This window comes from Saccostrea cucullata, unplaced genomic scaffold (genome assembly GCF_032062105.1).
Source record: "Saccostrea cucullata isolate Sc308-1 unplaced genomic scaffold, CSIRO_AGI_Scuc_v1 ctg6441, whole genome shotgun sequence".
NCBI lineage: Eukaryota > Metazoa > Mollusca > Bivalvia > Ostreida > Ostreidae > Saccostrea > Saccostrea cuccullata.
This window is the reverse complement of record NW_026935743.1, coordinates 1-17,873: the sequence shown is the minus strand read 5'-3', so window position 1 is coordinate 17,873 and position 17,873 is coordinate 1. Positions and strand designations below refer to the sequence as shown.

Genomic DNA, 17,873 nt, shown 5'->3' with positions numbered 1-17,873 from the left:
AAACTCCTATAATGAATTATTGCCCCTGAATGTTTGCGATGTTTACGAATATCAAGAACTTTTCTAAAACGACAAAGCGTAGAGACATGGGGCCAACTGCAAAAGATTTCTTGACCTTTTACCTCAAAATCTTGGTCAAGGTCAAAGGTCAAGGTCATTCAAAATATGTAAAATTCAGCATTTTTTATAGCTCTTTTGTTCTTAACCAAATTCGAAACTTCTTTGCATCTTTAGTATGTACTCTTAAAACCATTTCAGAGATTCCATGCTTGTCCCCTAAGATTGAACCCTGTAAAAGTTAGTGCCCCTTTCAGTGTAAACCCTTGTTATCGCTACTCCTCCGAAACCGTAAACCGTAGAGGTACAAAACTTTCAACAATGTCTGCGACTAATTTAGTACACTTCTCATCCTATTAGTGCGAAAGAATTCGTAAACATTTTAAGTAGTTATTGCCCCTGAGTAGTATAAGCAGCCTAGCCGGCGAGTTCAACTGAGTGCACTTTTTATGCAAATGAGGTTCAAAAAAAATGGGTCAACTGAGTGGAGTGCTAACCCTAACCCTAACCCCCTAACCCCTAACCCTAACTATCCCTATCCCCCTTAGCCCTAACCCTAACCCTAACCCTAACCCCCCTAGCCCTAACTAACCCTAACTAAACCCTAACCCTAACTAACCCTAACCCTAACTAACCCTAACCCCTAGCCCTAACCCTAACTAACCCTAGCCCCTTAGCCCTAACCCTAACCCCCCTAACTAACCCTAACCCCTTTTTAAAAACCCTATCCTATTCCCTTAAATACGGGGTGTGTTTACATTGGTACGTTGGTACTACGTTTTTTGTTTTTATGCTAACTATACAGGTAAAAATGCGCCGTGTGCAAAAACATTACAAGAATGTGATTGTGACGTCACGCATTCATAGTCTAGACAGTCCTATAACCGGTTTGAACTGGTTTTACTGAAAACAAGAACACACACAATACAGATTAGAACACAGATTTTATAAAAAAAAAATATGCTGACTACACAGGTAAATACTTGGCAGCGAGCCAAGTTTGTTTAGAGCCGTGTGCAAAAAATATGCTGACTACACAGGTAAATACTTGGCAGCGAGCCAAGTTTGTTTAGGGCTGTGTGCAAAAACTTACCTGTGCATTATGACGTCATCCACTGTATATAAATACGGTTTTCTCCGACTTTGGGTTCATTTTACTCTCAGAGCCATCACCTGATAGACATGGATTCTACTAGAGAAAAACAGGTACAGGCTCGACGAATATTGAAACGGAAAAGTACCGAGAGAGAAATAGATTTACCACCTAAACCCATTTCGGAGTATTATCACATGAGACTAGCTCAAGAAAGGACCTCTCCAAAATTTAAAGCGCATGAAAATAAATATGTCGTTCATTTCGATGAATTTCCAGAAGAAGAAGAAACCACAGCTTTCCTTCTACGATTATTCAAAAATATGTTACAGGACTTCAAATCGAAAATGCAGTGTGATCCTAACGATTACCTTCGCCTGAACATAAGTCACCCATCTTTGGATTCAGACATTTCTTACCAGTTTACGCAATGTAAAGATTTAAACGAAGACGTCATTTTTAAAGAAATAGATCGTGTGCAACAATCCAAAAAGGAGTTCAAAATCGGCGACGGCTCCACGGAATTCGATCTGTTACACATCGAGAATCCCCAGGGGAGTGGTGGAGACAGAACCAAACATCTACAACTGGATAAAGAAACTTTCAAGAACAATAAACAATCCATCGTTCGGATCGACAATCCCTGGGATAAGTTTTGTTTGGCTAGAGCCATCGTCGTCACTCGATTACACAGTCAGAAACCCGATCATCCAGACCCGGAATGGGAAAAACGTTGGAAACGCATGAGGTCAGGAGATTTTAAGTCCTTAGACCAGAAACGAGAAGCCATAGCTCTCATGGAACAGGCCGGGTGTGATATCACTCAAGCTTGTGGATCTGCAGAGTGGATAAAATTACAACAGGTATTAGCTCCTCAGTATCGTCTGAAAATATTTCAGTTCAAATCTACTTCGACTAAACTCTGTTTAGAGCGCATCTTCAAAGGCTGGGGAGATGGAACTTGTTTGAACATTTTGTTAGACAACCGTCATTGCGATGCCATCATATCGATGCCGGGAGTAACGGGGAACCAATATTACTGTGATCATTGCGACGTGGGGTACAGGAATGTCACAGAACATCGCTCCAAATGCCCTCATCGCTGTACCTTTTGTTTAGGACATCACCCTAATTGTCCCGATGAAGGGATCAAGATTAAATGCCAGGAATGCCATGGAACTTTTAAGAACAGGACCTGCTACGAAGATCATTTAAAACCTCATGGTAAGAAAACCACCACTACTGTCTGCAATTTAATGGGACTATGCGAGAAATGTCAGTCCTGGATACCAAAGAAATTATTACCTCATCACAAATGCGGAGATCAGAAACAGTGTAAGATCTGTAAGAAAATCGTCGATGCCGATCATCGGTGCTACGTTCCACAGAAACCCAAGAAGAAGAAGAAGAAGGGAGAAGACACCTTAGAGTTTACCATTTATTTCGATTTCGAATGCACTCAGGAATCGGGCATTCACGTCCCTAATCTGTGTGTGGCACATCGCGTCTGTCAACATTGCGATGGTTTAGACATAGACCAACCTTGTCCTCATTGTCAACACATGGGACCCCGTCAGCACCTATTTCAAGGCCCAGACACCTTAAAGAAGTTCATGGACTGGTTATTTCAACCCACTACAGGTACTAAGAATTCCACTTTAGTACACGACGGGGCCATCGTCATCGCCCATAACTTCAAAGGCTACGACGGACAATTCATTTTGAATTACATAGTGCATTCTTCTCCCCTGAAACCTAGCGTGATCATGAACGGGAGTAAGATCTTGTCCATGGAAATATGTGGACTCAAATTCATCGACTCGTATAGTTTCTTAACCTTTCCTTTGGCCCAGATGCCCTCCGCTTTCGATTTGAACGAAATGAAGAAAGGTTATTTCCCTCACTTTTTTAATACGGAACAGAACCAGAATTACGTGGGACTTTATCCACCGGCAGCTTTCTACAATCCGGACGAAATGACTACCAGTGGACGAAAAGCTTTTTACGAATGGTACGACCAACAGAGGGGAAAAGTGTTTGATTTCCAGAAAGAGTTTGTAGGGTATTGTATCTCGGACGTTGACATCTTACACAAATGCTGTGCACGGTTTAGAAGCACCCTCAAGAAGTTGGTCAACGTGGACCCTTTCCAGGAATCCATCACGTTTGCCAGTGCTGCTAATTTAGCCTACCGTCGAAATTTCATGCCTAAAGACAGCATTGCCATCATTCCGAACCTCGGGTATGATCCGGCACGACAATATTCGGTCAAAGCCTGTCGATGGCTCACCTGGATGAGTCATCAGAATGGATGTCACATACGACATGCCAGAAACGGAGGCGAAGTCCCGATCGGAAATTATACCGTCGACGGATACCAGGAAGCGACTCGCACCGTCTACGAATTTTACGGATGCTATTGGCACGGATGCCCCACTTGCTATCCCAGTTTACAGACGGAAACTCATCCTCACCGGACCCAATTTACTTACCAACAATTACACGAGAAAACTCTCAGAAGGACTGCGGATTTAGAGGACATGGGGTACAACGTGTGTAGTATCTGGGAGCACGATTTCGATCAACAAGTGCAACAAGATGAGACTTTACAGCAATTTGTACGAGATCTGGACATTCCGGATCCTTTGAAACCTCGAGAAGCCCTGTACGGAGGCCGGACCAATGCCACTAAATTATATTGTGAAGAAGGGGACATGAGATACGTGGACGTGTGTTCCTTATACCCTTACGTGTTGAAACACAGACCTTTTCCCCTAGGGCATCCCGAGATCATCACAGACGACTTCCAGGACGTGAGAAATTATTTCGGTCTCATTCACTGTCGGGTCTTGCCACCCCGAGGCCTCTTTCACCCCGTATTACCTTATCGGACGGGAGGTAAGTTATTATTTCCCTTATGTCGCACCTGTGCCCAACAACAAGACTCTACGTCTCAACACCCATGTCAACACACCGACCGGGAACGTAGTCTCACGGGTACTTGGGTGACGTGCGAATTACATAAAGCCTTGGACATGGGGTATACCTTAGAGCAAACTTACGAAGTGTGGCATTTCAAAGAACGCAGTCAAGACTTATTTAAAGAGTACATCGATACCTTCCTCAAGATCAAACAGGAAGCGTCCGGATTTCCCTCCGAATGTAAGACCTCAGAACAAGAACAAGATTACATTCGAGAAGTGTTATACAAAGAAGGATTCATGATGGACATTCTCAGTATCAAGAAGAATCCAGTGTTAAGAACCATTGCTAAACTCTTTTTAAATTGTCTGTGGGGAAAATTTGCTCAACGCTTGTTATTACCCAAAGTCAGATACTTGGACGAAGTAGAGGAATTACATCAACTCTTACAAAATTCGACGGTCGACATCAAGGGTGTGCGACTCTTAGTCAATAAAGAAGATTCCATTGAAGACAAGATTCTAGTGAATTTTCAAGACAAACAGGAATTCGTCGAAGAATGTCCCTTTGGAAACGTGATCCTAGCTTGTTTTACCACCGCCTATGCTCGCTTACATCTCTACGAGACTTTACGACCTTTAGAAGAACGGGGCCTTTATTTCGATACGGACAGTATCATTTACCAACATAAGGAAGGAGCTTTTAATCCTACTTTGGGCCATAGTTTAGGAGAATGGACCGACGAATTAGACGGGGATCACATCACTAAATTCATGTCGGCAGGTCCTAAAAATTATGCTTTCCGAACGGACAAAGGAACCGAGGTTCATAAATGCAAAGGGGTCACTCTCAACCATCGAACCTCTCAGTTGGTGTGCCCAGAGACTTTACAAAAAATGCTCATGGGAGAAATAGAGGAAATAAAAGTTCCCTATCCCAGCAAAATCCAGAGGACCCGGGATTGTGAGGTCGTGAACAAACCTTCAGAGAAAACAGTTAGAATTGTATATGACAAGAGACAAATTGTAGAGAATTATAACACTTTACCTTATGGTTATTGATATGTTTGTTTGTTTGTTTGTTTGTTTGTTACAAATAAAAAATTGAATTGTTTTTATGTGTTGTTTTTTTTTCTCTATAAAAAGGTATTCTTATTCAAAATCAAAGGTCATTTCTAATCATGGGGAGTCGCGAGCCAGACCAACCCATGCGTTTTCCCCAGTATGCTCAGCTCTCAAAGAGAGAAGCTACTTTTGAGCAGGGATGGCCAGAACCTCTCTTAGGGAAAATACCAGACCTAGCTCGAGCTGGGTTTTTCTACAGGGGAGTGAAAGATAACGCTACCTGTTTTCATTGTGGAATGACTTTAACCAATTGGGATCTTGAGGAGGATCCTTATGCAGAACATGCTTATTGGAATCCCAATTGTCCTTACATCAATCAGTATAAGGGTCGAAGCTGGGTGATGAGTATATTTGTCGGGGACTTAGAGAAGCAGGGATATAAACCTTTCATTAAGATCAAACCTCTACTGAACCCACAACCAGACGTCCAGGCTCGAGGAAAATGTCACATTTGTTTAGACGAGGAATTACAAATCGCTTTTCTACCTTGTGGACACCTATGCTGCTGTGCTTTGTGTGCTCCTTCTTTTCATTTTTGCCCCATCTGTCGTGGCGAGATTCAACAGTCCAAACGGATATTTCTGTGTTAACTATAAATAAAAGGACAGAACTCAAATTTAGTGTTTTCTATTGTTAAGCAATCAGACCTAGATTTTTTTTCAGTGATAAAAGAATGAGATTATTGAATTATTCTTAATTTAAAATTCTCTATTGGTTTTTTTCCTCTGCAAGTTAAAAAATAAATACTCCAGTCTCTATATAAAAAGGAGACCTACAAATCCTAGAGATCATTTCTGATCTGAGTGAGGGACAGAGCACACACGTCATGGAAGTTTTAAACTCAGAGTATCGTTGGAAAATAGTAGAACCTAAAAAGGGTACTAGTTTAAAGGGAGAATGGATGAAAAACAAAGAGGAATGTATTCAAGATTTCTTTGATCAGAATCCAGGACAAACAGGTCTCCATGAAATCTACCTGTATAAGAGAATCAAGTTACCTGATCCCATAGGGGACAGCATCCTGCTCTTAGCAGGACCAAGACATCCCAAGTATCGGGAATTCAAATGGAAAATCAATTACGTCTTGCCTCACCAGAGAGAGGGACCCGAAAGCACTTTGTTTCAAGGGAAATGGATAGAAAAACCCGGAGATTGTATTAAAGATTATGGTAAGAAAGTGGGCCCCCTAAAAAGATACGATATCATTAACCGTGGTAACCGTTGTGAAACACACTATTTGTACATGAGGAGACCTTTTCCCATACAAAAGGAACTGAAGAAAAGTTTTGAATGTTTATTATTATAATGATGTTCTTGTTCTTGTTGTTATGAATAAAAAATAAAAGAAAAACCCAAAAATTCTAGTGTTGTTTTTCCCTATAAACACACAACTACGCGCTCTCTCTATACATTAGGTTTTGTAAGGATGACGTCACAATCAGGGATTTGAATCGCTGCCAAGTATTTACCTGTGTACATAAAAAAAAACGTAGGTCTATCGTATAGGTTTTTGCACACGGCGCCAGTATTACCTGTGTAGTCAGCATAAAAAACGTAGGTCTATCGTATATGTTTTGCACACGGCTCTTACAGTAAAGGTATATATATATATATATATATATAATATAAAGCGGAGCTTTATTCAAGAGGTATATATCAAACAACTCTCTCTCATTCTGAAAAAGGACACGAAACAAGTCAGACGTGTTTTTCCCCAAAAGATGCAGTATCGTTGGTATTGTGAGAGTCCCATTAGTCAGTGTATGTACATGCAAGGAGACTGGATGAAAACTAAAATAGGAGCCATCATGGATTTCTATGAAAATCATCCAGGCTATTCCCTGGACAATGTGTGGTTGGAAAAAAGAATGAAAATCCCACCTCTAACAGGATCTACAGTGAGGGTGAAAATCAACCAACATTATCAGCAATACAAATGGGTTACTTGTACTCAAAGGAATCTTCTGACACCCATCAACACCATTCGGAATGAAAGTTCATGGTTCTCGGACATTGGAGATTGTCTGAAATATTATATCAAGATGGAGAAAAAAGGACTGACGTTTCCACCTCATTATTGTCCTACAGAGTACGTGTATTGTCGCATCCCTTTTTCCCAGATTAAAGACTCGATGGAAAACAAAGGACCTGGGGTGTTGACGCGACTGATTGAGGACCGATCATCATCAGAAGAAATAGAAGTGTAAATCATTGAATAAATTTTTGAATTTTTTAAAAAGAAGTGTTGTTATAAATAGAAGGGTCACAGGTCCTGTATTTTTGTTGCTAAAGTATCTCACTAAAGTATCTCACTGAACATGGTCATCCATTTAAAACAGGTATAATTTTTTTTTTACTTCTTCAATTTTAAGGTATATAAGGTCAAAAGGATTCAATTTCACATGAACACAGTTTCATAGAAAATAAGTCTGTCTAACATAAAACAGGAAAAAAAAAGCCATAATTTTTTTCTAAAAGGTGCTGTATTTTTGAGAGTGTGCTAATGGTTACAGAAAACTTAAGGAGAGGAAAGCCTATTTTTTTTTAATTTATTTATTTATTCAATTGGAGTGGTACAAGTCATACATATAGTAAACAAAAAATAAGATTAAGAATGCAAACCTGCATGGCTTTTCAGTTTCACTCCTGTTTATGTATGGGTGAGGTTTATATATATATTATCCCATTATTTAATGATTTGCCATAAAAAATGCAAGACTTTAAAATGATCTGTATTCAGTTTTATACAGTTCACCTATTAGACAGTCTGGTAATCAAAAGGAAAAAAAATTTAAATGTTCAGATTTAAAAAAGAAACTTTTAGAAAATAAATTAATTTTATTAATTTAATTCGTTTGATAACTTATGTTTAATCTTTAAAATTCAGGTTTTCCTTGGACAAAAAGAAAGGGATTCAACCCCCTTCCCTACTCCCCTTGGGTGTGGGGTAAGAGTAACTTTTACACCATCCTCTTTTCATAAAAAGATTATTTTACACATCATACCCACTATCTACATGAAATGTCATGAGTTATAAAGGAAAAAAAGGGGGGGGGGGGGTCCAATGTTCCTTAATTTAATGTGGATACATATAGTTTTAAAACATTATGACTACTTGGAAATGTATGGATCTTTTGTCTTTAGCATCCTTTAGAACAGAGATTCTTCAAAATTGCATGAGGAATTTCAACAAGTGTATGAATGATAGCTAATGCTGAATCATTATATTTTGATATTTATGGATATTCAACAGTGTGAACTTTAAATATGTATAAGTCAGACAGTTTTGGAAATTTCCATCATCAGAAAATTTTATTTGACTGTATTAAAATCAGTAATTTTAGATAAACAGTAAGAAGATTGCACATACACTGTTACTTTCACACTCTGGTATTACATATATGAAAAGTTTGAATGACTAAGGATTAATGGTAATGATTTAAAAGACATGGCATACCAAATGAATATCAAAAATACTCAGTCCTCAAGATTGAAAGTTTTAAAAGATTAAAAGTCTGAAAGTTTTTAAAATTGAAATCCTAAAAGTCTGAAAACCTAAAAGTCTGAAAAAGTCTGAATCTCAAGATTTAAATATACATATTGTGTTTTGAAGGATTGAAAGTCAGTATATGATTTTGCTCGTAAAACTCTCTAAAATGAAGAAGCCCATTCAGTGACATATTATAGAAAGAGTCTGAGATTTTATACCTAATTCCTTACAAATAAAAAAATATCACTCTGAGATCCTTAAATAATGAAGATTTTAATGTAGTAGGAATACATTGACCTTTAACCTGAAAAGTCAAAAGTGAGGTGTTAAGATATTCATGGAAAACAATGGTATAGCAAAAAATTGTGCTGATCTTTAACCTAAAAATTCAAAAATATATGAAGTTTGTTTAATTAACCTATCCATTGATGAATATTAACTAAATAATTAAATTTAGCAGATGTCCTCCTCACTTTGACCTTTTGACTAAAAACTTAATAAGGTCATTTATTTACCTTTTGTGTAACTTTGATGAGTATCTTATATGTTGGATATATTAACAAGACACAATCTAATCTGAGTAAAGAGGAAACCTGGAAAAAAGCTTTTATCCCTTTGTATGAACAAATTAATTGATGTCATACAGATATCTTAACCAGAATATCAGAATAATCTGAGGACTCTTAAATAAAAAGTTCTCATTATACTAGTCAGAAACTATTAGTCTACCTGTCAAACAAAAAATATGTCAACTCAACAAAGTAAGTAAGGTTCCTTTTCTTCAAAAAGTAAAATTTTGATGCATTGGGTAAGTGTTTGTTCCTTTCTGCCTAATAAAGAATTTTTTTCCCCTCCATTTTGACTGTATGAATTAAAAACTGTTCATATAATTGAATCAAACTTATTTCTTTCATGTCATTCTTAATGTCATAGTACCCATCATTCATAATATGTACAAGTCTCAATCCTAATAGATGAATCCACATTTTGTTTTTATTTCACATCACTTGGCGGCCATATTTGAGGGAAACTCAGAATTCTCTGTCCATGTTAATTTTCTGGTGTATACCTTCATCATTTGACATAACTCATTTGCTTTTTGTATTTTGATTGCCTAAATCAGAGCTATTCATAACATAGAAAGAGGACAAAAAATGAATACAGTGAATTTATTGCAACAAAACCTTTAAGTTTGATACATAAAAAGAAATATTTTTTTCATTCCTTTTTGACCTTTGGATTGACCCTGAATAGAGATACCATTTACTTTTTGGCAAGTGTAAACTATATACTGCATGACTAAACATGGTTTGTATATTGAAATATGAAATGGTTTCTTTAATGCTTAAATCATTATACTCCTACTGTCCTAGTGAGAATTATGCTCAATCAACTTTGTGAAATATTCCCAACTTCCAATGCTTCTTATTTACATTAAAAAAAAAACTGACTCAAATAAAATTGTTTGTTTTCTCATTTATTTTTACAAGAAATAACATGCTGACAGTGAATCTAATCTTTTTTTTAAAACTGGTTAAAGTAATGTTTACAATTGTCTTAAAATGCTCAAATGTAAGTTTATTTCATACCCAAATGAAATGTATAGACTGAATGTACTTATAGATTAAATAATAGATTAACTCCTTTGTAGTAAAAATATTTTTAACCTGATTTTCTTGCCTATTCTCTCATGCATTACCTAATTTGAGTATTCTCAAATTATTGATTACATAAGCAAACAAATTTAAGACAAAACCACAATATATGCTGAATACCCTGAAATGAAAATATGCAAGATGTGTAACACATCATGTACAACTTTAAAGTCTACAAAATTCTAAGTTAATCATATTAAACAATAAGACTACTTTTTTCAAAGTTATGAGAAATTCTCCACCAAAAAAAAAATGTATTTATGCAAAAGATAAATGTTAGGGTACACTTTTAAAATACATTTTACATGAATCACATAAAGAACATGTCAAATCATTTCTTTGTGGTTGTTTTTCTTTTTGGAACATCTGTGAACAAACATTCTGTTTTGTCTTATTGATACATAAAAAGCGTCCAAAAATCATTTGGAATTGTTGTGTTAAACCCTGATACTCAGAACTTTAAGAGTTTTTGATGTGTGCCCTACTTAGAATTTTTTTTTTTAAATAATGTAACAAAGATGAAACTCATAATTTGATTTTTAATCAGAAATGATAAAGTCATCAGGTTTCCACATGCTTTTCTGACACATCATATACATTTACTACTCTACTAGTTTGTCTTTGGTCAATAAATTGAAATCAACAAAACTTAGCATTCCATGTAAACAAAAATGAAACCTATTAGAAATTGAAATATATTTTTGTGTACCAATGCATTATATTATACAAGACAATCTCTTTCTTTCCCTGTGATGAAAAATTCTCTCCTACATATAAAATGTAGATGAACTTATTTGGATGATGCCATTTTCACATGCTAATAAGAAACTAGTTTAACTAAACTAAAAAAAGACAATCATTAAATTTTACAGATAAGGAAAACATCAAGATAGAAAGTCCAGGAATTGAAATAACTAGTTATCATCTAAAGATGTAAATGTTTGAATTTATTTTAAATTCACAAGCAAATGATATGCTGACACATTGAATCTTTCAAACTTAAAAACTTTCTATACTTTTGACTGAAGATCTCAAAATCTATAGGAGTCTACCCCATGCCTACATGTATCTATTTATGACTGAAGGTATGTAAATCACCAGAGTTGTTGTACTGCACCGCTTGAATAAAAGTCATATCATTCCACATTCTTGACTTTTTTCCTTGACCTTAGTTCAAAACATATATTATTCCTACCAGTCTTCATTCTATGCAGTGATAAGATTTTTACAGAATTCTAAGGTATAACTTGGTTATAGTCTTTAAAACACTCTTGAACTTTGTACATTTGAATATAACATTTCAATTCTTTCCAAAGAATATGCCATGCCACCTAACATAGCAGATATGGTCTCTAGGTTATAATGAAATGTTTCAAGTCTAATATTATCCTGTAGGAAAATGATCCAAAAATCTATAGAAAATCTCCTATCCATTCTTCACTTAAGATGTGAAGTTTGAAGGTTACAAATTATTGACAAAGGTAGTTATCTCAATAATCTCATGCTTTGACCTTGAATATTGTTCTATACAACTAAGTGCATTACTCCAAACACTATATGTGTAGTAAGAATAAAATTTATGGAATGATAAAAATATTCAACATATTATCACAGATTATAGGACACTTGCATCTTTATGGGGGGAGGGGTCTTATTGAGACCTATTAAATTCAAAATAGGACAAACACAAACAAAATGTATTTACAGTTCCAGGAAAGTAAAAAAATACACCAAACCTAGCTTCTGAATATCTGTGTCATTTTTAGGGGGTTGTAGAAATTAAAAGTAAAGGATCCAATGTATAAAAACCAGACATAACAACTGTCTTCAATTTGAATTGGACAAATAAACAGAAACTTATTACATGATAATATTTAAATAAACACCCTTGGACATTGTACATTTGATTAATATTTTAATTCTTTCCTAAAAATTTACACCTAATTTTTATAAAGTCTATAAGTTATCACACAATTTTGAAGTTATTGCATTTCAAGACTCATATCAGTTATCTCAGTAACTAATTTTACCCAGGAGAAAATGATCCAAAAATAAATGTATTGAAATCTCCTATTCATTTTCATTTGTGTACTTATGATGTGAAGTTTTTAAGTTACAAATTAATGTCAAAGTACTCATCTCAATTATCTCATGCTTTGACCTTGACAAAGTGTCTTAAAAAACAAATGTATATCTTCAATAATGTAATAAGTATGATGGATGATAAAGATATTCAAGATATTATTAAATCACAGATTATGGGACACTTGCATCTTTATAGGGGATCTTATTGAGACCTATCTAAATTCAAAATAGGACATGATACATACACAAATAAAATGCATTTACAATTCAAGGAAAGTAATAAATACACCAAACCTAGCTTCTGAATATCTGTGTATTTTCTAGGGGTGTTGTAGATATAAGATGAAAAATTAAGGATTCAATGTATAAAAGTCATACATAACAACTGTATTCAATTTGGACTACATAAATTAAAAGTTATATTTATATACTTTGAAATCTGTGAGAATTATTTTTTTTGAAGATCTCATACTATCAGAAAATCTTAATATCAATTCTTTGATAAGACTTCAGTCTGTTTAATGACTACAATTTATCTATTGTTTTGTATGCCAGCATATGAAGGATATGAATGGGAGAGGATCTAGAAAAATGCACTATCCTGGGTCCTTTCTCTGTCATCCTGTGAACCACAATTCATGATCATCATGATTGACTTAGTTTGAAAATCATATTTATTCATGTGCTTCTTAAATCCTCCATCCATCTCTGGTTTTATATTCTTGTATCAGTGTTCCAAGAGAGTATATTCTGTTAGTCTGTGCATAATTTACTGAGTTCCCCATTGAGAATCCTTGAAAGGAAAAAAAATTATTAGTTGAAAAATTGATATGCAATATAAGCTTAATAGAATTTTAAATATAGAAAAAAAGGGATATAAAATCAAGGTGTAACATCAGATTTTGACTTTTCAAAACTATGGGTAGTAACAGCTTTAGTAAAAGAAAAGAGTAAAGGAATGAGTAAAATTCAGTTTGGTAAGAGAGTTCTTACAGAGAAAGATGTAGAACGAGGTTTGCAATTAAAATAAAAAGAGATGACATTATTCAGATCATTTCTCATGAAGAATATAGCTAATTATCCCCACAATGGATGGGCCTTGTGATGTCATAGATTACATAGACAGACCCTTGATTGCAGAAGAAGCCTATGAAGAATATAATCATTAATTACCAATAGAGGGTAAGGATTACCTGGATTACCCTGAAAGATCTTTGACTGGAGAGAAAATTCAATTTAAAGATGCTATGAGAGAAAACAGTTGTCAGAAAAAAAATGTTAAAAACACATGATTTTAACTCCACAGAGGAAAAGAGACCTGAGGATTAATGGAGAAACTCTACACTAAAGTTTTAGAAGACATTAAGGCTCATTTTGAGAGTAACTTTTCCAGTATTTGTTTAACTACAAAATTTTGTTCTCTGATAGAAAAAAAAGTTTTCACTTTCATTTGTTGTGCCTTTGACCATTTTAAATTGACCTTATGGTCAAGATTGTGATATACACTCTGATAATCATCTATGATGTCTCTATGATGTTTACCTCAAAAGATTGAATCAAGCGTTTTGTGTTCAAAGAGAAATAAACATATAAACAGATCTGAGATGTTGGAAGCATACACATTAAGTGATGTAAGGTCAAACAAAACACTTGAATTCATTACTAGATTATTAAAAGAAAGAAGAAAAACTCACAGAAATGATATTGAAAGTACCTTCTATGAATAAAGGGTCATGCTCCAAGGTATATTTTTATAAACAGGTTAAGGTCCACAGCAGTCCCCATGCACTCATAAGAAGATCCTGGATGGTAGAAACACCAGGAAATTTTAATGCTATGCAAACAGATCATCTTACATCAGCAATAAAGGTTACAGCCTGAAGACCTAGTCATGAGGGTCATTAAGATGTTTCACTGTTGATCCCCAGGATCCACATTATAGTATTCTTTCCCTGTAAATATAATGTCAATATTAAATGAAAAAGTCAGAATTCATAAGCATTTGGAGAGAAAACTTGAAATCTTTACCAACTATGCTTTTAAGGAAGCTGAGGGTTAATAAATTAACCATCTGATATAACTTATTTCTTAGATATCTGTTAAGATATCTTCAGCTGTTAACTATCATTTGGCAAAGAAAAATTTCATACATTTTAGTTTCACAATTTGATCATTTTTGTATATATTTATATGGAGCTCTTCTTCTCATAAAGGAGATCAATGTAGTCTAAAAATGGCTATGACAACCAAGCCCTCATAATTTCATAAAAAAGGTCATATCATTTACTTATCATTCAATTAATTTTAAAATATAATCAAGCATATGTAAAAAATAAAGATTAGGATTGGATATCTCATTGAAACTTTACCTTCAAGTTTGTGTGTTTCTATGTTGGTTGACTAACTGTGTATTTCCAAAGGAAGGGCAGACAGGCTGAACTTCATAGAGAATGGATTATAGATGGTTAGGAATAAAACATAACTTCCATGTTGAGGACTGTAGAAAATATAATCATTTTGTTAATATGACAAGGAACTGCATGAAACATTGCATGTTTAAATACAGTGCCAAAAAGTTCATGAAAATAGTTCATCATGTTATCTTTAGATAACAAAAGAAGCACAGTTACTGTATTAATATCTCAAATACAAAATGATTATCAGCGTAATTTTTAGACACTAACAGACTTTCTCTTAACAGCATATTCAATTTTGTTTAATACCTGTCAGTACAGCATACAAAAAGACATATACAACATGTAGTCCTACATTTTTTGAAAAGCTCATTACTAAGAAACAAAAGTGAAAATGAAATGATTATGTATGCCATATCACACATATTTAGAATGAAAACAAGGATAAACCTTTTGTAGATTCTTACTTTTTCTTTTATTACATTCCTTATAGATCACAATTTAGTAAGTCTGAATTCCATGGGTAACAGACATAATGCATTTAATGGAATTATATCATAATTTATGCAAAAGGACTTATTAACAATATGAAGATTCCTAATAGTATATTTTAGACAAAATAAGACTGTGCTTATATGAATGTTAGAGATATGAGATCACATAAGAATTACACAGTAATTAAATTAAACCATATAATCATGGTTAAATGCAAAGATGACCTTCATAGGAAATGTAAACAAAACAAAGACAAACTTACCAGAATTATCCAATTATATGCCCAATTAAATAATCCAGTGAAACAACATCTTAGCTGATCCTGAAAAAAAGCATACAATATTCAGTGATACTCAATTTAACCTCATTTTACAAAGGAAGTAAAGCAACAATTGACAGACAAACAGGACAGAAATGTAAAAGATACCATATGTATTTTACTAAAATTTAGTAAACATTTTTCTGATTTAAATTTAATCATGGAATGACCCATCATAGTAATATTAAATACACTCTGGGTTACATGCAAATTATACCTTACATGAACTGAGAATAAATACCCCATTTACATTCATAGAAACAGAACTTTTACATAAAGAATTACTCTTTTAACTGATGTCACCATTAGTATGTCAGAATATTCAGGGTGTCCTAATCATATACATTTACTTATAATGTACTCAGTATATATTTTACATGTTGATGTTTGAAATCACTGACTAAATAAAATACATACATGTATATACATGAAGGTTTAAAAAAAAGGGGGGGGGGCACACCTGTTTATAGATTTACAGAGATGCTCAGACTGAGTTTTTCCCACTTTCATTGGGCCACTGTTGCACCAGAATGTAAAAAATATGAGTGACAAATAAGGCAAAAGATTCTGTATATTTCATTAAAAAAGATTTGAGACAAAAGATTCATTGGCATAATATGATCTGATTGATTATCTCCATATCCTTCTTTTGGTCACTGTGATTAAAGATTCATAGAAATATTAGAAATAACAACTGAGAATATCACTTTAGTTGTTTTAAAAGCATGTATCAGTATTTTATAAGATATGCTATGAGGCTCCTCATAAGAATATTTAGAATACTGATCCAATAAAAGGAATGTGAGACAATATGATCATAACTCATGCAAAAAAGATTTATCAACATTTTGAGGATCTCTTAGTCCTAGTGTATTTTAGGGTAAACAATGGCAGTGTTTATATGAATGTTCTAAACATTAGGTATATAACACAGTAATAATGAATAAATACAAAGATGACCTTCATAGAAAATGTATAAAGAAAAGTTTGTTAAAACTTACCATGTTTATACTCAGTATATAGTAATATTCATTAAATAATCCAGTGAACTAATATCTAGCCTGATCCAGGATTCAGCTGTTCAGAACTTTCTTGGAAGAAAAACGGTAGAAAATCAGTTTTGGTACTGAAATCCATAGGACCATACTGTTATTACATGAAGTCTCAAGCGCTGTGAAAGTCTGTGTTATTGTGTCAAAATAAGCAGCCATCGCGGCTTGTGAAGGACTAACATGACGTCGCTGCCAAGATTATGACGTCACAATGCATAGGTAAGTTTATCGTACTTTTTGCACACGGCACTTTATAGATGATGCAAACAGGTATATAAGAAAACACAGGTAAAAGGTATATTTCTTTTTGCACACGACCCTAATTTTTTGCACACGGCACTTTATAGAGTGATGCAAACAGGTATAAAAACGCAGGTAAAACGTATTGATTCTTGTTATAATCTGTCTTGTGTGTGTTATTTGTTAAGGTTTTCAGGGTAAAAAATCCAGGTTGTTATTGTTTTCAGAAAATCCAGTTTGAACTGGTTATAGGGCTGTGTAGACTGTGAATGAAAAGGTGACGTCATAATCACATTCTTGAAATGTTTTGCACACGGCCATTTACCTGTATAGTCAGCATATTTTTTTTTGCACACGGCTATATACACAAACTTGGCTCGCTGCCAAGTATTTACCTGTGTAGGTTAGGGTTATTTTTTGGGACACGGCTCTAAACAAAAATTGGCTCGTTGCCAAGTATTTACCTGTGTAGTCAGCATAGTTTCACTTTTTTTTTTTTTAATGAGGTTTTTGCACACGGGCCCCCACTTGAATCGTTTTATACACTGTATTACCTGTGTAGTCAGCATAAACAAAACGTAGTACCAACGTTGTGAATCGTAGTAGCAGTGTATAGTATAAAGTAAACACAATGTAAACACCCCGTATAAGAAATAGGGGGTGTGTAGGGTTGAGGGTTCCCCCCACCCCCAAGGATTGTACTGAGTTGACCCCTTATCCTCCCAGGCAATCAGAATCCTCCATTTTTTGAACCTCATTTGCATAATGTCCTGGATATTGACCCAGCCATCCAGCCTGCTTCCGGCTAGGACACTTCTGGCTAGACCACTTCCGCTTCCGCTAGGGCCCACTTCCGCTAGACCACTTCTGGCCACTTCCGCTTCCGGCTAGCCCACTTCCGTCCACTTCCGGTTATGACGTCACTTC

The 17,873-nt window shown here is 34.8% G+C and overlaps 2 protein-coding genes and 1 long non-coding RNA gene across 4 annotated transcripts; 2 read left to right on the top strand and 1 right to left on the bottom strand.

The window, feature by feature from the left end:
* The first annotated feature begins 2,916 nt into the window (after positions 1 to 2,916).
* Positions 2,917 to 5,133, top strand: LOC134243662 (uncharacterized). The gene has a single exon (XM_062725901.1). It carries the CDS (start codon positions 2,917 to 2,919, stop codon positions 5,131 to 5,133), a length of 2,217 nt encoding a protein of 738 aa, XP_062581885.1.
* Positions 5,134 to 5,252: 119 nt separating this feature from the next.
* On the top strand, positions 5,253 to 5,786 carry LOC134243661 (baculoviral IAP repeat-containing protein 7-like). Its single transcript, XM_062725900.1, has one exon. The coding sequence runs from the start codon at positions 5,253 to 5,255 to the stop codon at positions 5,784 to 5,786; it is 534 nt and encodes a 177-aa protein (XP_062581884.1).
* Positions 5,787 to 12,721: 6,935 nt separating this feature from the next.
* On the bottom strand, positions 12,722 to 15,739 carry LOC134243666 (uncharacterized). 2 transcript variants are annotated; one of them, XR_009987084.1, is made up of 4 exons: positions 15,598 to 15,739; positions 14,796 to 14,923; positions 14,141 to 14,378; positions 12,722 to 13,219 (listed from the first exon to the last, which is right to left on the bottom strand). It is a non-coding gene; the product is annotated as an uncharacterized LOC134243666 (long non-coding RNA). The 2 variants fall into 2 exon arrangements; XR_009987085.1 differs by lacking the exon at positions 15,598 to 15,739 and adding an exon at positions 15,150 to 15,209.
* Between the last annotated feature and the right edge of the window lie 2,134 nt (positions 15,740 to 17,873).

Coding starts and splice junctions, on each gene's coding strand:
- LOC134243662 (XM_062725901.1), top strand. CDS start 2,917: ATGAACGGGAGTAAGATCTTGTCCATGGAAATATGTGGACTCAAATTC.
- LOC134243661 (XM_062725900.1), top strand. CDS start 5,253: ATGGGGAGTCGCGAGCCAGACCAACCCATGCGTTTTCCCCAGTATGCT.